Source organism: Alnus glutinosa, chromosome 10, assembly GCF_958979055.1.
Source record: "Alnus glutinosa chromosome 10, dhAlnGlut1.1, whole genome shotgun sequence".
NCBI lineage: Eukaryota > Viridiplantae > Streptophyta > Magnoliopsida > Fagales > Betulaceae > Alnus > Alnus glutinosa.
Window position 1 is genome coordinate 12,480,043 of NC_084895.1, and position 21,237 is coordinate 12,501,279.

General features: G+C 36.5%; 2 protein-coding genes across 6 annotated transcripts; one reads left to right on the forward strand and one right to left on the reverse strand.

Moving 5' to 3' along the window:
- Positions 1-3,718: 3,718 nt before the first annotated feature.
- LOC133879054 (uncharacterized) lies at positions 3,719-6,591 on the reverse strand. Its single transcript, XM_062317605.1, has 4 exons — positions 6,162-6,591; positions 4,994-6,108; positions 3,906-4,901; positions 3,719-3,799 (listed from the first exon to the last, which is right to left on the reverse strand). Exons 1-4 carry the CDS (start codon positions 6,589-6,591, stop codon positions 3,719-3,721), a joined length of 2,622 nt encoding a protein of 873 aa, XP_062173589.1.
- A 5,842-nt stretch (positions 6,592-12,433) lies between these two features.
- LOC133879758 (uncharacterized) lies at positions 12,434-19,661 on the forward strand. Of its 5 annotated transcripts, none has more exons than XM_062318532.1 (6): positions 12,434-12,866; positions 13,989-14,093; positions 14,194-14,317; positions 14,474-14,904; positions 15,521-15,860; positions 18,195-19,661. In XM_062318532.1, the coding sequence occupies exons 2-6, from the start codon at positions 14,089-14,091 to the stop codon at positions 19,464-19,466; spliced, it is 2,172 nt and encodes a 723-aa protein (XP_062174516.1). In that variant the 5' UTR covers positions 12,434-12,866; positions 13,989-14,088; the 3' UTR covers positions 19,467-19,661. The 5 variants fall into 5 exon arrangements, with proteins under 5 accessions (XP_062174516.1, XP_062174515.1, XP_062174518.1 ...); XM_062318531.1 differs by having other exon boundaries at positions 13,997-14,093; XM_062318534.1 differs by having other exon boundaries at positions 12,435-12,866; positions 13,989-14,078.
- The last annotated feature ends 1,576 nt before the right edge of the window (positions 19,662-21,237 follow it).

The following is a 21,237-nucleotide window of genomic DNA, read 5'->3' on the forward strand; positions in this document are numbered from 1 at the left end:
CACAGGGACCAACGGTGCAATTATCCCTTTTAATTGTGAGCTAATTTTAAAGAATGTAGAGTTATAGTCACTGACACTCTTAAAATCTTGCAACCTCAGGTGTATCCAATCATAACAAGCTTTTGGGAGGATAACTGTCTTTTAGTTCTCGTATCTCTCCCTTAAATTATTCCACAAGGTTAAGGGATCCTTTACCATAAGATACTCAATTTTTAATTTTTCATGCAGATGATGACGAAGAAAAATCATTGCTTTAGTGCGATTCTGCTGGGATGCTTGATTATCTTAATAGTATTTCCAAGATTCATAACTTCAAGATGGATCTCGGCATCAAGGATCTAAGATAAGTAATTGTTGCCAGAAATATCAAGAGCGGCAAACTCAAGTTTTGTAAGATTTGACATTATCTATGACAAAAATATATCAAGAATTAAATAAATAAACATTATTTAAAATTAAGCGATATTATACGCAAATAAAAAAAATTCAAATTTAAACTATAAATCATCATATTCATAGCATTAGAATAATAACGTTTTAGTTCACATTAATCTCATATGGATCATAAGATTTATATGTTATAATATGATTCTTAAAACAATAAAAATTTATAAGCATATGTTAGAATGTTAATTAACAAAATAGATAAATAAGATTACTAAATCTTAAATAGTCTTACAATGAATTGAGAATATTCCACAAATAGCTTTTGATGTTGAAGTTCAACAAAACACAACAATTGACTAGAGCTTCGTGCTGATAACATGTTGTAAAATCAAAGAAAATAACAAGGCAAGATAAAGAGATTACAATATGTGAAACTAGTTCTTCAGGAACTATGTATGATTCTTTTCTATTATTGTGTAATTTACAAATTACTCAATACTCCATTTTATAGACATAGAATCATAGTGGGAGATTAATGAATATAAAAGAATAGGACATGAATTAAAAGGCTACATCAGATGATCCCAAATGTCATAGCTAATAACTTACATTAGTTAAGTTAACATGTCAATTTATGTTTTTATGCTCTTTGTGATGACCTCAAGCAATATCGGTGACGACACTAAAGTTGTTGCTAAGAGTTGTTCGTAATTTTTTGGGATAACTTCACAAAAGGGTACCCAACTATACCGCTTTTTCACTTAAGGGTACCAATGTAGCAAAACGTTCAATCGAGTGTATGAAGTTATCAAAACCGTTCAATGTAGGGTATTCCGTCACCCTCCGTTCTAAATCGATGACGGAGGCCAAAACACGTGCGTTTCACGTGATATTTTAGCCTCGAACTACCACTTTTGCCCCTCATCTAAACGATCAAAAAGACCCGTTATACTCGAACTCAAAACACACTCTTCTTCCCTCCCAACGCAACACAGCAGCCGAACTGGATAGATCGGGCTCTCAAACATTTTCGTCCAACAACATCGTGAAAAGGTGGGTTTTTATTATTAGCCATTATCCTCCTAAACTTCACTCCTATTTTCGTTCATGAAGGAGACGGGTTTTTATTCTTGGCCATTTGTGCAGTTACGGCGCCGGGGTGAAATGGAGCCTATGTCTGACAGTGAGTCGACAGAGTCCAGATCAAACGGTCCAGTATGCAAATGTGGAAAGACATCATCATCTTGGACGTCGTTCACCCTAAGTAATTTTGGTAGGAGGTTTTTTTCAACTACAAGGTAAGAGATTTTCCCCAAAGTTTTTCCTTTTGGTTTTCCCCAAAGTTTTTCCTTTTGATTTTCCCCAAAGTTTTTCCTTTTGATTTTCTCCAAATTTTTTCCTTTAGAGTTCTATCTCTGAGTTACCGTGAAATGGGTTGATTTGATTTTATTTCCGATTATTCAGAAACCAGAGGTGAGATGTGATTATTTTAAATGGTGTGATCCTGAAATCTGTGTCTACGGTCAGAGAGTTGTGTCGAGATTGAGAGATTGGCACGAGAATCTGAAGGCACTGAAGGCCGAACATGAACTGAGTCGAATAAATAGGTTGGATGAAGTTGGAAAATACAAGAATGAAGTTGAGAAATGCAGAGCTGAAGTTGAGAAATGCAGGGCTGAAGTTGAGAAATACAAGTTCAAACTACAGAGACAAAAGGATAAGTCTCGATCAGTAGAGAGGAAGTACCAAATTGCATTGGTCTGTTTCATGGGTGATGTTGATGTTGTTGTTGGTATATCCTTCATACAGCAGAGAGTTTCTTCCATTAAGAATGATGTTGCAGTGAAACAATTGATCAATTGTACGATGATCAATTGATCAATTTTATTGTTGATCAGATGCTAATGTTGTAGTTGTAGTATTTTGTAATGCTCTGAACATTTTGTAGTGCAAGATTCTGTAATGTTATTGTTAATATTTATGTTGTTGACATTGTATGGTGCTTGGTATGGTAATTCATTATGCACAATTCAATTATGAGCAATGGTTGCAAGTGGGCAGCAAATGGGCATAAGCAAATATGGTACCAAATTTTGTAGCATCTTTGGCCACAACTTTGGTACCAAATTTGACCACAATCCTCATATGCTTGAGCATTAACATTATGCACTTCTCTTTTCCTTTTGTACCAAATTTTGGTACCAAATCTGCAAAGGGGCAGTAAATAGGTACCAAACTTTGTTGCAAATTTGGTACCAAATTTACAAAATAGACAGTAAATCCACCACAATGATACCCTGCACAAATCCACTTGATACCATAACCTGCCTAATCAATTTACAACAATGGTTGCAAGTGGGCAACATAACCAAATTTGGTACCAAGTTATGCAGTAAATACTTGGTACCAAATTTTGTTTCAAACTTTACCACAATCCTGCACAACCAAATACTTCCATACCATAATTTGCATAACCAATTACTTTAACATAAATCATCACACTTTAACTTTCCATAAATCATCACACTTTAACTTCATTATTGATAATAAACCATGTTCATCACACTTTAACATAACATAACTAGCAAACTTGTTCATCAAACTTTAACATAACATAACATAACATAACTATCATCACATTTTAACATATGTCAACATAATAATAAACCATGTTCAGACTCTCCACATCTTTTTCTTCCCTTTGTCATTCTTCTTTGCAACTCCTTGTATTTCTGGTTGAGGAATGACAGTGGATGCAGCAACCAAATTGTGCATGTCGAAATCAGGGGGAGCAACTCTAAAAGTGATACCAGTTGCACTTCTGGGAGGACCCCATGAGCATGCTGGTCCACCCCCTGGAACTTTCGGTGGTCCAGCAGGGTTTCCAGTGAGATCGACAAGGAGTTTTCCTTTGCTCTTGTGCATTCCTGTTTGTAAAACAGAAGTTCTCAACCTGCCAGATATTCTTGTCCTGGTGGCCAACCCGAGATTGCTCTTTTGCCCCCTACCTTGTGCAGTAGCAATGCCTTCACCCTGACTGCTTGCACCCCTTCCTCTTGTGCTCCTTTGACCTCGACCTTGTGCAGTAGTTGTACTGCTTTCACCCCTTCCTCTTGTCGTATTTTGTCCTCTACCTTGTGCAGTTGCAATGCCTTCACCCTGACCTTGTCCTTCCCCTTCACTGCTTGCACCCCTTTCCTCTTGTGCTCCTTTGACCTTGACTTTGTGTAGATGCACTGCTTGCACCCCTTCCCTGACCTTGTCCAGACGCACTGCTTGAACCATCTTCTCTTCTCCTCTTTTGCCCCTACTTCCTATTGGGTGAGTAGGATTACCAACACATGGGGCGCTGGATGTGGCACTGGATGGGGCACTTGGCATTGATGCAGTAGATTGGGCCACAGATAGGGCACTGGAAGAACCATCCAACTACAAACAAAATCAAATAAACTAGTTAGTAAACAACATTGAATAACATACAAGTTTGCAATCATAAATATAACACAGGAAACACTTACCCTGTCAAGATTGCAGTCAAGATCTGCTGCATGTTTTCTATAGAAATTCCGCCTACGTTCTTGTCTTTCATCATGTCGCATCCTCGCAGTGCATGTTCTAGTATTGTGACCATATTTTTTGCACATCCTACATTGGTTCTTCGTAGCACCCTTTCTAACTGTGTAGGGATTTAAGGTCTCATCAGCCCCTCTGTTCCTCAGTTTTTTAGGTCTTCCCGAAGATGCCCTTGCCTTAGGTGGTTCAATGATGGGTTGATTTGTCCTAACCCACTGCTCCTTACTAGGTACAGGGTAGATGATGGGTGTGTATGCCTTTAGGTACATCTCCTTGCCAAAGTATGGGCTCAGATAATCCTCAGGGTTGCCTCCACCATGCCATATTGATGAGATGGCATGAGCACATGGGATACCAGAAACATCCCACTTTCTGCACCCACATGTCTTGGCAGGTAAATTCACAGCATACCTTCTACCCCTGCACTCGACCTCAAATAAACCATCACCAGCAAATGTTGGTGTACAATGTCCAGCCTCATCTTCTTCTATCTCCAACTTCTCCTTAATTTTTGGCCCAACATTGCCTTCCATCGCAGCTATAATTTCTTTTTTCCGCTGGTACCTTTTCATCAAACTTGTCCTAATGCCTTCCAACATTACCAGTATGGTCTTATCTCTGAACTTGGTGATCCAAGAATTGAAGCACTCGGCCAAATTGTTGTGTAAGAGGTCACACTTTGCATATGTGTTGAACCATCCCCTACACCAAGTTGCAGGGTCAACCTTCGAAAGGTACTCATAGGCTGGCAGATTAAGGCCCTTAAGCTCTTCCATTACAGCATAGAACTCATTCTGTGTGTAAGATGCAGCAGCTCTCCACAGCAAGTCCTTTAGTAACACCCCCCGGTGACCGTCGTTCCAAAAATTGGCGTACAAGTGCCGCACACATATCCGATGCTCAGCGTTAGGGCACACCTCCATAAGACTTGGTACAAGACCCTACACACATGAAAAGCAAGTCAAACACATAGAAAAATACCACATAATCTGGAATGAAATGTCCAGCATAAAAAGCATAAGTGGAAAGATACCTGTTGTCTATCTGAAATAAAAGTCCATCTACGTACACCACTGGGGCGAAGATCAGCCAATAGTGCCTCAAGAAACCATGACCAGCTACCCTTGGTCTCTGCCTCTACAACTGCCATGGATATTGGATACATGTTATTATTGGCATCCCTTCCAATAGCTGCCATTAACTGCCCCTTGTAAACCCCCTTCAAGAAACACGCATCAAGGCCTATCACAGGCCTACACCCATCCTTGAAGCCATTTTTCATTGCTGCCAAGGATATGTACATCCTTTGGAATCTACATGGCATTTCGAGCATAGGTCTCTCAACCATCAAAATAACACAACTCCCCACATTTGTGCTTCTGATTGTCGCGCAATAGTCCCATAGACGATGGTACTGCTCACCCAACTTCCTATAAATCACCTCTTGTGCCCTCTTCCTAGCCCTATATAGGGTACTAGGATGGATTTCAACATTCCATTTCTTCTTCACCTTCTTCTTCAGGACTTCTACAGGCATGTTCGGTTGATCTCTAAAACTGTCCAAGCACCACTCAGCAATCCACTTGGAAGTAATCAAATGATTCTTGTATTTCCGAGCACATGTATGTTTGGGCCTAAGTGAAATCAACATGAATGTGGCTTCACCCTTCAACTGTCTTCCATAAACCCTATATTTACAATTCTTCTCTCTACACACTGCAATTACTTTTGATTTAGAATTCTTTTGGTAAACTAAGTCCTTCCCCTTCAATATATTGGCCTGTTTAATAGCTTTTCTGAAATCATACATACTATCAAAAGTATTACCTTTCTGCAGAGTCGGCTTCTCAAAATCAGATTTTGAAAATGGCACCCTCTTGGTGACACACGGCCTTTTTGAAGAATCCGGCTCATCATCTCCACTAGTATTATCGGGAGTGATCAGTATACCACTCCGAGACACATCGGAAACAGGCTCATTCTCACCCTCAACCACACCCTTACCCTTACCCACACCTTGTGCAAACTCATCTTCAGCTGCAGCTAAAGCTACTGCTACTTCTGCTTCCAAATCTTCTTCTACTACGTGTGATGGTTCTCCTACAAACTCTTGATCTACTCCTACATCTTCTCCTTCGACAGAAGCTCCTGCCTCTCCATACCCCGTATCAACATTTACTTCTAAGGCCGTGTGTCATCACTTAGAACCTCATTCCAAAATGGATCTCTCCTATATACAGTATTTCTCTCATATTCTTCTTCATATTCCTCATCAACATTTTCCTCTCCTCCAGGTAAATCTACAGGTACATCATACAAAATAAACCCAACCACATATAACTCTGCTACTCCATGACCATTGTGGTGCCCCACCATTTCAATGACATCATGGTCAGAAGACAGAAGCCGTAGCCCTTCATCTAGACTCTTGTTAGGTATTCTGTAATAAATTAGATCACCGGGACTATACCCATAGCACTTAACTACAGTCTCCACCTCAAAAAAAGACAGCTCATCTTTGTCATACAGGTCAGGGTAATTTGTTACATCCCCACCAACATAGGCTACCCCATTTTCCCTATTAAACCGACCTCCGTGGTGCACCTCAAACATAAGACATTCATTAAACATTATGTGTCCTACAAATTGACAAAAAAAAAACTAAAAATGAACAAGTTTGAAAATTCAATGAGCAGACAAAAAGAAACGAATAAGACACTACAATATTGCAGTCACTAGATAAAGTCATTGAGACCACTTCATCACAGACAAAAACAAACCAGCACATTGCACAGTCATCAAAAAGACCCACGGGACCACAAGAGTATACAAAATTCAGAGCAGCACATTGCACAGTCTTACCGACCCAGCACCAATCACAACACACCCCAAACAAGATACTCACAACATGAGAGACCACAAAACGTAAAAAATATACCTTTTTCACTAACATAAAAACACAACCAGATGTTGACAGTAGCGCTAAACATGGTACCCAAACAAATTCAACCAGATGTGAAAACCCCCTCAACTACAAATATGATGTTATTAACATACAAAAATCACATAACTGAACCGGATTCCACTAACCCATTAACAAAATAGTAAACTTTGACAGATTACGGTTACATAAATAAACTAAAATATAAGTTAGGGTTTAGGGTTACCTTTCTCAACCCTTTGTGTATTTCACTTCTGTATACAGCCGAAAGCCGAATCGATTTAGAACGAAATGCACCAGATTAGGGTTCTGAGTCGCAAGAAGGAAGTGGGTGAGTTGTGTTCGTTGCTTCGAGTTGTGAAATTTTTTCGGCCGATTATTCTTAAGTTTAAAAAATCCGAACGTTTAGATGAGGGGCAAAAGTGGTAGTTCAAGGCTAAAATATCACGTGAAACGCACGTGTTTTGGCCTCCGTCATCGATTTAGAACGGAGGGTGACAGAATACCCTACATTGAACGGTTTTGATAACTTCATACACTCGATTGAATGTTTTGCTACATTGGTACCCTTAAGTGAAAAAGCGGTATAGTTGGGTACCCTTTTGTGAAGTTATCCCTAATTTTTTTTTTAATAACAAAAAAAATAAAAGATAGAAACCAAAATTTTTAATAAACATAGACCTAATTTTGGTGATAAAGTATGTGCATAAAACCATCTCAATTATAACGATTTCGTATCAATATTAAATCTATTGCAAAATGCTAAAAACTAAAATCAACATTAACCTTATTCTTTGTGCATCTCTCTCACGTGTATGCAAACGTTTACACACGCCTATCATATTCTGGCTCTTAAGTTGAAGCTTAATGCATTTCTTTTTTTTGTGGGCAAAGCAAATATATTAAAAAGAAAAAGTAGAAATATAAGAGGTAGAAGTGAAGTAATCCCCAAATAGTAGTTAATGGTAATAGAAATGGGCCTTAAGCTCTTGGATCGGACTTGGCCCTCGATCTAATTAATCACACTTTGCAATTTGAAATATAGTATTGATGCAAGTGAGCTCCACTTTATGCTAATAAACTAGTTAATCACTATTTTCATATGTATATATAACACCCATTTGAGTTGGCCCGGCCTAACCTAATATAATCAAACAATCATGGGTTCAAAACTTATTGCTGACAATTAGCGTAGCCTATAAGATAAAGCCACTTGGCTAACCATTTTTTTTTTTGTTCAATTATGAAAAAATAACTAAATGTTCAATATGGTATATTTTTATTGATATTTTGACTCATATTGTCCACTTACTTCCCCATGAAATACTTTTATCTTTTTTTTTTTTTTTTTTTTAAAGGAATTTTTATGACTTGTTGTCTACGTAGAATGATGCTTATTGCTTATTTAGATCAATTGCTCATGATTTTTAAATAGAGCATAATTATTATGGCATGCAATTCATTGTCTATTTGGTAGCAACAAAATTTGGTTGCTTTAAATGAAAGCTCACACACGTTCTCTCTCTCTCTCTCTCCCTCTCTTTCTCTTCTAAGCAATAAGGAAAGGAGACTACATGGGGATTTCTTCACCGTTAATTCTGATTTTAATGCTCTGTTTGATTTGGCATAAAATGATTTCGATATTTTACAATGTTTGGTAAGGGTGAAAATAATGGTCAACAAAAATTATTTTCAGTTTGACCGTAAAAACCTCTTTAATTTTTGAAAAATAAAAACCGTAAATCGTTTTCCGAATTTAAACTCTTCGTCTTTGAACGCATGTTTGTTGGAATCTACCACCGCTGGACATCAGAGTTTGTTGGTAGTTCGAATCTACTGACAAAAGTTTCAAATTTTGATATCCGATTGCCGGAATCCGACGAGTGCATGCCGGTCGGATTTTTGGTCAAAATGGCCGGAATCCGACAGGATCCGGCCATTGATTTGGCCAAAATGGCCGGATATGGCCATTGATTTGACTGGATCTGGCAGAGCCCAGCCAAACTGGCTCCGGCTGTTACCGGATTCTGACAGCAGTTGCTGGATTCTATTTTTCGTCTTTCGTAATTTTTTCGTACAAGCCAAACCTCAGAAAATATTTTCGAAAAAATTATTTTTTTATGGAAAATGTTTTCGCCGAAAGTATTTTACGACGAAAATCATTTTATGTTGAAACAAACGGAGCATAATAGAAAGTGGAGAAATTGTGAGTGCTTTCAAAAATGAGATTAGAAGCAGCTTATTTTGCAACTTAGCGTGCTCAATGATTAGCACTTTAGAAAATTTTGATGGCAGTCCAATTTCGCAGAAGATGGAGATACTCGTAGACGTCTTCTTCTATGATGGGAGCAAATGATCAATAAAAAAAGAGTCCAGCTTTATTAATGATTAAAGATAGAATGAGAGAGGTTCAAGAATGAGAGAATGGTACGGTAGCCACAAGAAACCACATATTTTACTGCTAAAGGGAGCAGCCTGAGCTTCTCCTGTATTAACCTCCAGAGAAAGAAGGTAAATGCTGAAAAAATATGACCGTTCAAATCACTGAGGACAACTGGAGCTACCGCAAAATTGTGCCTTATAGCAAACAATATGGGGTCTAGACTTCATAGAAGGATGTATTCTTCCGAGCAAAGGAGTGAGCCGGGGTGAACCAGACGAAAACAGCTCCAGAGCTTCCATGGCCGGTTCACTACCAGTTCAGTTGTGTTCTGTCGGGTTTAGTGTGTTTCAAGCCGATTCAAGTCCGGTTTGAAACACATTGATTGGATAGAAAACAACTGAATCGGTAGTGAATCGACTTTGGAAGCTCTGGAACTGAGTTGAAACCCACTAAACCAGGTCTTTGGATGCTCATGTAAGCGCATGCTGTAATTGGCCGGAGCAGCAAACCCTTCTGGACAAACTGAGTACTAAGCAATAAATTCTAGACTATATAAATTAGGGAATAAATCCTAATAGGAAATACAATAACCTAAAGAATAATATAACATTCTCGTGAAGCTTAAAACAGAACACTAAAGAAGAAATGCCAGTCTTGCCCGTCTATATTCTCTCAAATTGACTGTGCGTGGAGCGTTTACTTTGCAGAAAAGCTGAAATCTGGACCAGATCTAAGTTAAAGTGTGCGTGAATAATACTTGTTTTTTTTTTTTTTTTTTTTTTTTTCACCATAACTGGTAATATGTTATAATCTAATTATGTAAGCTCGTTAAACTTAATTAAATTTAGTGCTAACTAAATAAGAGTCTATTCTATGGATTCTCGTCAATTAGTAGCTTGTTCGTATGTATTCTTTCTAGTCTTTTACCCTATCTAAAATCGTACTCACTTTTTTTTTTTTTTTTTTTTTTAATTTTTTTTTTAATTTTAATTTTTTAATTTAATTTAATTTTATCAAACGATGCATGGGATATTAATACATAGCCCACAATGTCTATATATTAGCTTGAACTTTCAAATTCTAAGAACTATATTTGTACCTCCCATTTGAAAAATAGAAGAGGGTTGAATTTAATGAAGTTATATGATTATTTTAATGAAGATAAAGTATAAGTAGTTCTATATTTTTTTTTCCACCCAATATGCAGTTATATGCTACCTATTTAATTTCTTTTATGGCAGGAAAGTAAACTATGCACTTTTACTGTCCTATCACGATAGAATCTACTTATTAAAAATGTGACATGTTAGCAAGACAGTAAGAAAACATTATTTCTTCTAAAAAGTCTTTTTTTTTTTTTTTTTTTTTTCCACTTTTAAAGAAATGTTTTTTGTTTTAAAAAAAGAAAAATAAAAAGATAGCTTTTGGGTCAAAGCTTTTTTACAACATAAAATGTAAGAACATGATGAAATATATTCAATTATCATTGATAAAATGCTACACTTTTAATATACAGCATTTTCTAAGCCGTTCTATGCAATGAATGACATGAATTTATAAAATTTTAAAATCTACAAATTTTTTAAATTTGTAGGCATCTCTATCCCTTAGGAAGACCAATATTGCCTTAAAATATCTACTTAAAATGACCTTTTCCTTAATATAGAAGGGCAAGTCAACTCAGGGCAAGCCGGAAACAGTTTGGATCTTTCTCAGAATTCTGCATCTAAACATGCTTGGGGAAAAAAGGCAGTATTAGGATGGAAGATCCGTCGAAAGTGCTAAGAAAAATAAGAAGAAGATCCCTTCATCCCTTAAAATGTTTAGATGAAAAATTAGTTGTTAAATTGGTACACGTGGTTTGACTTTGTAACAAGTAAATCTATGTAGTTTCAAATGAACATTCAATGTGATATGCTTCTGTAATAAATTATCCCTCCCCTCCGTACAAATTCTTCCTATTTTTCTAACAGAGTTATTAAAAAATTAAAAATTTATCATCGAATAAAAAATTTAAAGAAAAAAAAAATGGAATTGAGTGAGTGTGGTTGGCCACCTCTAGAACCCACTATTAGAGAGTGGCTGAACCACCCTATAGCCAATAGACGTTGACAAATTACCATTGAGAACCTAAAAACCATGCCTATAATCGGCAAGAGAGGTTGGCTGAATCACCCTTAAAGGCCCTAGGATTCGGTTAGCTCTAGACTCTAGTTGTTAGCTCTATGGTTGGCCGAACCAATCCCAAAGCCCTTCAGAGTGATTCGGCCTGCTACCTTGTATGGTCGATTATGAGAGTAGTTCGGCCACCCTCACCTCGCCTCCAATCTTTTTTCTTTTTCTTTCGGTTTTTTGGAATTTTTTATTTGGAGGTAAATCTATAATTTGATGAGAATTCTGTTAAAAAAAAATTACCTGAATTTTTATTGAGAAATTATTTTGTTATGCAGAGATATCACAGGAATTTATAAGTTCATATTTAAATCACTGGAATTTATTTGTTTCAAGGTTTGAACCAATTTAGAAATTTTCTCAAATTTCTATTCTTGCGTCATTTCAAAAAAGAAAAAAAAGAAAAAAAGAAAAAAGAAAAGAAAAAGACAAAAGGAGTGCATATTTCTCAAATGAAATATGATGATGCTAATAACTTCTATGCTTGGAAAATAAATAGTCATGAGTAATAATAAACCTATGCTTGTTAGTAGTGTCACAGAGTTATTTAAGTGAAGATTTACTTCACTTCAATAATAAAAAAAAAGAAAAGAAAAAAAATGTAGTAATTGAAGATTTACTGTACATTGGTCTCTTTGATGACAAAAGGTTTTATTAATCTTTCTTGTTCTTATTAATAGCCGTATAAAGTAGTTTTGTATTTCTAGAAACAATTTTCTGATTCTTTTTGGCTTTTTTTTTTTTTTTTTGGTTTTCCTGCTAAGAGACTGGAGCTGAATATAATTTGACCGACAAGTAAAATTCAAAATCCCAGTAAAAGAACCAAAAAATAAAAAATAAAAAAAAAAAAAGAAAAAAGAAAAAAGAAAAAAAGAAAAAGAAGGAAACTGATTCGATAAAGGAAACAAAGAAAAAGCAGTGAAATATTGAAAAATAAAAAGAAAATTAAGAAGGAAACTGATTCGATAATGGAAACAAAGAAAAAAAATCAATGCAAGAAGTCCCTATTGGACGAATGGGGTCATTGGCTCTTGGCCCGTCCTTGTCCGACTGGTCGAGTAAATGAAGCTTCCCCTGTTCATTCCCAGCGGACCAAACTCTCTCTCTCTCTCTCTCTCTCTCTCTCTCTCTCTTAACAGTCGAAGGAAAAGTCCTCGGTTATGGTTCATGGAGTTTTCCTTCTGAGGTAGGACCAAACTTCCTCCAATTGTCTCATTTCTCTGTTTTTCGTGTGAATCACACATTTGGGTTCTGTTCAACTTCTTCTTTCGGATGCTAGACAACCAGTTTTTCCAAGCGATTCTGCGTCTTTCTTTGTTGCATAAGTGAATTCTGAAGTTGGGGTTCTGCTGGTTCGGGGTTTCTCTCTTTGATAATGCCTAATCCTGACCTGGGCAAGCAAGATCAGAGGTAATGATCATCTGGGTGTTTTCCATTTCTTTGGTCTTGGTGCTTTTAGTTAGGGTTTTAAATTTTGAAGTAGTTTTGGATTATGGTTTTCTGTTATTTGTTTTATTTTTTATTTTTTTTTAAATTTTTTTATTTTTATTTTATATATATTTTGTAGTTGTTGCTTGGAACAAGTGTTTGGTTTCCGAGATTTTAATAATTGAAAATCTTGAACTTAAAGATCAACTCGGATTGTGTAATTTTTTGGTTTAACTGTTTATAAATCATATATCTTTAGGAGTGCCTATATATGTGGTTGTTGCTTACTAATTGATTGATCGATAAGGAAATGTAGGAAAATAAAAGAATCATGGATTTTTTATTGTTCAGGATGTAAATCAACTGAGTAATGCTTACTGATTTTGGCTTTGATTAGATGAGAGTCTACATTTTTTTTTTTTTTTTTTTCCAGCTTTCGAATTCAATATCGTTTTTGTGTATCTGCCTTTTTAACTATTGGATAGAGGATTGGAGAATGTATCTATTCAAGCATAAACCATTTGGGTGTCCAACTTCTATTCTGGAAGTGAGGGTTAGTGAATTTATTTAATTTTGGTATGGTAGGAATTTTTCAGATGTTGATGCTATAATATAGTCTTCCAAGCTGGTGGTTAGGCTCTGCTTGTATGAAAGCATATGGTAATTGGAAAAAATCATATGGTGAAGCTTTAGAAATATTTATCATGTTTTCTCAGTTAGCTTCATGATGGAAAGCATATTCTTAAACACTAGATATATGGGAGATCCTTGAAGTATTTCCCATGGAAACAAATTCTGACATGCATTTGGAATTGGATGATGTTTTATTTTATTTTATTTTTTTTCCGGTATGTAAAAAGATTTCAGTAACCCCAAAGGGTTGCTCAATTGGCTAGGGACCATGCCTTATGAAGCGGAGGTCACTAGTTTGAATCTCCCATTCCCTTCCCCCTGGGGCCAATTACTTAAAAAAAAAAAAAATACGTAAAAAGATTTCTGCGAGGATTGCAAACCCCTCGTTGGGTTTTTTGATAAAGTGAAATTCAGTTTGATTCTATTTGATTTAAAATTGATGAAAAAAAGGTTAACTATGATTTTCTTTAGTTTTTTAGGTAAATTCTGTTGCTGTGCTTGATATGTGTATATGGATGCATAGGCACACAAGTCTGTGTGTGCACTCATTTAAAGTTGAAGGTAAAATGTAATGAGGTGATTATGTATGTGCTTTTTATTATGTAAATAGGTATTGGCATTTTTGTTTGATTTGTTATTGATTTTTTTTTTTGGTGGGGGGGTCCTTGTTTATCAGGACAAATTCCATCATGGAGGAGGACTCACGTACAATGACTATTGACTACCTTCGGGCAAGGTTGCTGTCGGAAAGATCTGTCTCAAGAAGTGCAAGACAAAGAGCTGATGAACTGGCGAAAAGGGTGTGTTTTTTTAATGTATTTTTCTGCAATCCGTGGAGTTGTTTAATCTATCTAGTGAAGAACTGCCTCTCTCTTTCTCTCTCTCTCTTCTCTCCCCACCCCCATTCCCACAACAGCCTTTAGTAATCTTAAATGTTGGTTATGTACATGAATTAGGTAACGGAATTGGAGGAACAGCTAAAGATTGTGTCTCTTCAAAGAAAGAGAGCTGAGAAGGCAACAGTAGATGTTCTTGCCATTCTGGAAACCCAAGGTTTAAGTGATGTTTCTGAAGAATTTGATTTGAGCTCAGACCAAGAAACCCCTCGTGAATCCAAAGGTGGTAATAAGTCTACAAAAGAAGAGGAGAGTTCTATCAATTCAAAAGTCAGCAGAAACAAATCAGAGGAATTTTCAGGTTCTGATCTCGATTCTTCTCCAGTACGTGGTAGAAGCTTGTCTTGGAAAGGCCGCAATGATTCCCCACGTTCTCTTCAGAAGTACAAGGACTCTTCCATAAGAAGAAGGAGTGTAGCTTCCACACGTTCTTCTTCCCCAAAACATTGCATAGGTAAATCATGCCGCCAGATAAGACGCAGAGAGGCTGGGTTAGTTCCCTTTCCTTTTCCCTCCAATTGATAATATGACGTGCCTATTTTATTTTTCCCCACTTAGTGAACCTGATAGACAATTATTGAGTTTGTAAGAGTTATTTTGGTTTTGCTATCTTTTTGATAAACAGTGTATGCATTTATTAGCATGTACTTCTGGGCAAAGAGAACTTGGACACAAGCCTGATTTCCCATCTAAAACATTTCATCAGTTTCAACCTCATCTATCTCATAAAGTTTCTATTTGACATCTGTGGACAGTGTTATGTGATGAGGAAAGCCATATACCAAAAAAAAAAAAAGAAAAAAGAAAAAAAGAAGAAGAAGATAAAAAAGGAGATTTTGACGAGATTACTTTTTTGGCAATTTTTTTTTTTTGATGAGTAAAGCAAAAATAATATTACTCAAGATTGAAGTATTTCTGGGCCAGTAGAGATGATGGTTGTTAGGTTGAGTAGTTTCTTTCATCTGCTGGTCCGATTCTGCTCCAACTCTCTTAGGCCATGTCAAACATTGATTGTAATATTCTTGCTGATTCCTATTTACTTCTCAACATTTGGACCTGTGTACAGAAGAAACTTATGGGCCTTAATTTTTTTTTTGGTGTCCCTAGGTCTATTGTTGAGCAGTTTAAAACAGAGCCTGTCAAGGTTGGTTGTGAAGAAAATGGAGTGGCAACCTGTTCAGAAGGTTTTACAATTTGCTTAGATGGTGGGCTGAAAGAAGGTTCTAAAATCCAGGAAAACATTTTGCTGGATAGTGCACTGCCAGGTTGTTTAGAAAATCAGAGAAATGTCGGAAATAATGGCATTGATTGTAATGAATATGGACGAGACAAAGACATGGAAAAAGCACTAGAAGATCAAGCACAACTCATTGGTCGATATGAAGCAATGGAAAAAGCTCAAAGAGAATGGGAAGAGAAGTTCCGAGAAAATAACAGCAGTACACTGGTATGATTCATCAGAGCCTTTTCGACTATTAAATTGCAGCTGATTCAACCTTTCTTTTTTCAAAAAAAAAAAAAAAAAAAAAATCTTTTATTTAATTCATAAGTTACACATGCATCTAGTGGATCTTGAACCCATAACCTCACACTCCACCCTGTTTTTGGAAGTGCCATTTGACCTAAGGCTTATTGGCTGCTTCTGCGTCAACTTGGCAGTGTGTCACTAGTATGCTACACTAAATACACTAAAAGTTTGCTACTGTTGGTTGATTTTATGTGTCATCTTCCCTTTTTACTCATGAAAACTGTAAGAATTTGATCTGCGTTGGCTTTTGAAACTTTTGCAATGTCTTGTATGCATGATTCAATTGTTCTACAGCTAACTGGTTCCATTTTTTTTTTTTTACATATCTTATTGGTTAAATATGTTTTTCAATTAATGCTTATGCATGTGGATATCTGCTGATGGATTGGATTTACTGTTTTTCAATTTCTTCTTATTGAAGATGACCCCTCTCTCCTGTGAATAACAAAAGCTTAAGGAAAGCTTTAGAGCCATTGTTTGAAATTGCTTTGCTAATGACATTGTTTGTCTGTGCCCAACACATGCTTGTTAGTGTAGGTCTCATATGGTCACTTTTCTTTTATTTTTTGGTTAACATCATAGGTTCTTATATGTGTAGGATAGGAATTTAATTCAAAATCTATGGGACCCTTTTGGCATATGTAGTGCTTTTGTTCCAGAATATGGGTAACTTGGTCGAAAAACATGTGTTGTAAATTTCTGTTTTTAAATTTTGTGAAACAATTTCTAAAAGTTTGGTGAATCCAAGGACACGAAAAAGGGGTTTCCAAAGTTTTATTTATTTATTTATTTTATTTATAAACAAAAGATAACACACAATGCTTAGGAGACAAGTGTTTGTAAATATAGAACAAGCGTGGGTAGAACCTTTGCCAACCACAACCAGTGCTACAATATTAAGTTATTCCTGAAAATGCTTGTAATTTACGAATTTGTTTTTGATCAGAATTCTTTTTTCAGTTTAGAAAAAATTAGCAATGTTGCCATTGAAACTAGCTTATTACCTATGGGTATTGTTAGGTCATTCGCTTGTCCTTGTCATTCGCTTGTCATTCACTTTGTCTCAGTGCAAAGTGGTCTAAGCATGAGGTGGGGGATGCTTTGATTTCATATTACTATAGGCTTAAGTTTTGAAGCTTTATCTATCCAAAAAGAGAAAAATTAAAGAAATTCTTGAGTTTGAAGCTTCATTTTCTAAATAATAATTGCATAGAAAGGCCTAAATATTTACTTTTTTCTTTTTTGCATTCCAATTTAGTGATTAGTTGACACTTGCAATATGAAAAATTTGTAAGGTGAAATGAATTAGAGGATAGTTTCAGATCTGGATCGGACTCGCTGCTAAGTCATTCTCCTGTAAAGTTCAGTACTGTTATATGGCTGAATAAGTAAAGAACCTGTCAAAATTCTAAAATATCTAGTTAAAAATGGAAAGATTTTCTTCGGAACTGGTGAAAACCCATGTCTAAACCAGTTCATTATTTGTTAATTTTTGTCGGATGTCCAGAGCTGGGTTATAAAGGCAATGGAAGCATCAGTTTGGAATGCCAGGAGTGGGGTGGGATAATCAAATGGGTGGAAACGCTATCCTTAAGCTATGTTGACTTATCCTATATTAGCCATTTTTAAAACATATTTAAACTCAAAATAAGGCAATCTTCTCTAACATCTCATTTTAGTATGTGTAAGAAGTAAGTCAAATTTAACAAATTTTTAGTTTTGATAAAATTATAAAACCACATTATTATGATTTTATATTATCCTTTTGTAATTCGATTTTCTAAATTCTCTAAGAATTATCTAAACCACGAGATAAATATATACTTTTATTTAAGCACAGGAACAAACATAAGTTTAGTCGTTGAGCCATTGTAATAGTGACTCAGTCGCTAATCTGGGCTAGTGTCTACTTCAGTTCCGATAACTATGAAATATTCATATTTTTGTAATATTCGGCCGACTTGTATGAGATGTACACATCTTTATTGTCCATTAGCCTCCAGCAGTTTTTTCATATTATCCCTGCCTCAAGATGGACAAGTTGTAAGCATCATTCTCCTTCTGATATTTTGGTTTGCTATATGCAGCATTCAGTTGCAATCTATTTCTCCTGGTTGTATTGGTTTTTTCTCTGTTTTTTATATATCAATTAAATTTGTACTTAGAATTGTTCCGTTATTAGTTTTGCCCTTCTATTGAAATCGTCTTCCACCAAATCCTAACTTACTGGTCTCTTGGTCCTGAATTATTTAGGATTCGTTTGATCCTGGGAACCACTCAGATACTACAGAGGAAAGAGATGACGTCAAGCCACAAGCTCCATATCCAGCTGAGACAGTTGCCTCCAATGCCCAAGATGCAAAGTCAGAGGTGACAGGTGTTTGCTTGTCTAAAGAGCTGCCCAAAACTAAGTCCAATGGTGTTCTACCACCTTCGCATGTGGGAGGTACACAGAATCAGAATACCAGTAGTAGCTTTGCTTCTGAACCCGTGGCTCCGGAATTTGCTGTCCCTATGACAAAGTGGAAGCAAAATCAAGAGAGCGTAGAAAGTTACAGGCATCAACCTTCATTTAGCTCCCATCATGAACTGCCCAAAACTAAGCCCAACGGTGTTCTACCACCTTTGCATGTGGGAGGTACACAGAATCAGAATACCAGTAGTAGCTTTGCTTCTGAACCCGTGGCTCCGGAATTTGCAGAACCTATGACAAAGCGGAAGCAAAATCAAGAGAGCGTAGAAAGTTACAGGCATCAACCTTCGCTTAGCTCCCAGCATGAGCTGCATTCACCTGCTCCTTCATCTGATGTGGGCAGCAGTTTCCTAAAAGGAGATACTTCAGTGAGCCGAAACGACCTCTATGCATTGGTGCCGCATGAACCATCTCACGGTTTAGGCAGTGTGCTGGAGGCACTTAAACAAGCAAGGGTATCACTGAAACAGAAAATGAATCAGGTTCCTTTAATTGAAGGTGCATCTGTCGGTAAAGCTGTTGAACCTTCAGTACCTGCCACAAACACTGGGAACTTGATGGAGATTCCAGTTGGATGTGCTGGGCTTTTTAGGCTGCCAACGGATTTTTTGCTTGAAGCTGGTACTCAAGCCGACTTCCTAGGTTCAGGCTCAGGTACAACAAACTATTATCCAAATCAGGGAGTTGCAGTTACTGCAGGTGATCGATTAGGCACCGCTCCTTACTTGGAGACTAGGTCTGGTATTTCTACCTCTGATCAGTATCTCCCTAGCCGATATTCGAAGACCTTGTCAAGAGTTTATACTGAGAAGCCACAATTTGATGCCTACTGGGATACAATCAAATCCTCTTCCAGTAGATATACCAATCCGACCTATCCCACCTATCCCGCCCATGCCGCTTATCCATCGTATCGATCATATCCTGAATTTCAGCCGCAGATGCCTTCCAATGAAGGATTTCCTCAAAGCTTTTCTAGTAGGGCAGTTGGGGTACCTCCGGCGGATAACTATTTTTATGATGATCGTATTAGACCAAATATGTATAGATAGTAGCATGCCATTGAATTTCTGTTAGGTTATTTAAATTAGAGCTTCACTGAGTTTACAGTATACAGGTTTTGTAGTGTAATGATGTGCCTCTAGGAAACCACGTGTACTGTCTTTGGTTCTGTGAGTGGAAGTGAAGCAGAAGCTTGTAAAGAGGACCATATTCTTTTTTCTGTATCTCATATTTTCTTTGTTTCATTTTTTTTTTTTTTTATTTTTTTTTATTTTTATATATATCACTTATAAATTTCTGCTTAGAAACATTCTGTTCAGTCTTCTATACAAATTAAACCCCATAAAGTCTTTTAAGTATAATTTATCACTTCCTTTCCATTTGTGTTCGTTCTGCTTGTTGCAAAATCCAATTTAAAGTATACTACTCTCTTTTGATTTCTCCCTTCATATGAATTTACTGCATTACATATATAATGTTAGGTAAAATTTCATGTGATTCGGTAAACAAAATATAAACACAAAAAAAAAACATTTTCAATAATTTAGAACACAATGTAGCTATAATACATATTAAGAATATAAAAAGATTAGTAAGGAACTCTTAGAACAAGCATTGCATCAGCAAATCAGCGACGTTACCCTTTTTCGCTTTCAAAATTTCTATCCTTGTTTCGCCTTTTGTTGTTCTTGGTTCCAATTGGATTTCATTATTAAAACAACTCTTTTTTATTTTCTTTTTTTTTTTTTGCTCCAAATACCGGACTTGTTTCCATTGTAGTTCTTCGGTTGAGTACCTTATTTTATTCAAAGAGTAGATCGCCTCAGATTCCCGGTGCTTGAACAAACTTAATTGGTAGCCTTCCTTCGCTCATGAACTGCGCCAATTATAGGATCCTGCTATTTTAAGAGCATTTACACCTGACTTTCTAAAGGTTATTTTGGCTAGTCAGGAGGCAACTTTTCGGGTGAAAAACCATCATCCAGTTAGCTATTTTAGCAAAAAAATTGGTGAGCAGCTACTAGGGGTGTGTACATGTGGATATCACATTAGATTTTGTCTTGTTGATGTCTAAACTGTTGGTCTGGTCTGACATCTCTTAGTTATTTCGAAATCTGATTTCATTATTCTCAAAAGCTAGTTGCTGATCTTCAAAAAAAAGAAAAGAAGAGAGAGAGAGAGAGAGAGACTCGAAGAAAAAGACAGAAAGGAATCCGAAAAAAAAAAAAATTCACAATTATGTGCTTCCAAAATTCCAAACTGCCATATTCCTTCTAATTCTAATCTGAAAATTTCAATATTCCTTGTGTTCAAATCTGATCTTCCTTGATTAGTTCTGGGCAAATTGTTGCTGGAAATTTTGAGTTGTTTGTTTAGTTTCAAAAGAACTGAAAGAGAATTATCGAGTGGAAAAAGGCAAGAGTGGTGAGAACATCAGAGGGTAAAAGCCATATTCTTTTGAGTGAAACAGGAGCGGAGAGTGATCCACATTCTTGAGTGTAAACATGTAAGGGAGTGATTCATGAGGTTCTTTTTTTTCTAACCTTTGTTTTGCAGCAATCATGTCTCACGATAGTGGTAAGAGCATTGCCGAAGGTGATACAAAATTGGCTGATCCGAAAGTGTTTATGGAGGCCATGATGAGTGAGATGAGGCGTGTGATGAAGATGGAGATGGAGTAGGTTCATGAACGGATAGATCAGCTGGAGAATAGACGTGAGGAGCAACCACAAAACGGTCGTAATTTGAGTAGAAGGGAAAGAGTTCCACCGAGGGAGGAGGATGAAGAGCGTTATGGGTCTGGTTTTGATGAAGAAGAAG

Excerpts from the sequence above, each read along its gene's own strand:
- LOC133879758 (XM_062318529.1), top strand. The coding sequence starts at position 12,832 with ATGCCTAATCCTGACCTGGGCAAGCAAGATCAGAG. Across the intron at positions 14,318-14,473 it reads CTGATGAACTGGCGAAAAGG|GTAACGGAATTGGAGGAACA; the intron begins GTGTGTTTTTTT and ends TACATGAATTAG. Across the intron at positions 15,861-18,194 it reads AAAATAACAGCAGTACACTG|GATTCGTTTGATCCTGGGAA; the intron begins GTATGATTCATC and ends TGAATTATTTAG.
- LOC133879054 (XM_062317605.1), bottom strand. The coding sequence starts at position 6,591 with ATGTTTAATGAATGTCTTATGTTTGAGGTGCACCACGGAGGTCGGTTT. Across the intron at positions 4,902-4,993 it reads TTATTTCAGATAGACAACAG|GGTCTTGTACCAAGTCTTAT; the intron begins GTATCTTTCCAC and ends TCATGTGTGTAG. Across the intron at positions 3,800-3,905 it reads TTGACTGCAATCTTGACAGG|TGCCCTATCTGTGGCCCAAT; the intron begins GTAAGTGTTTCC and ends TGGTTCTTCCAG.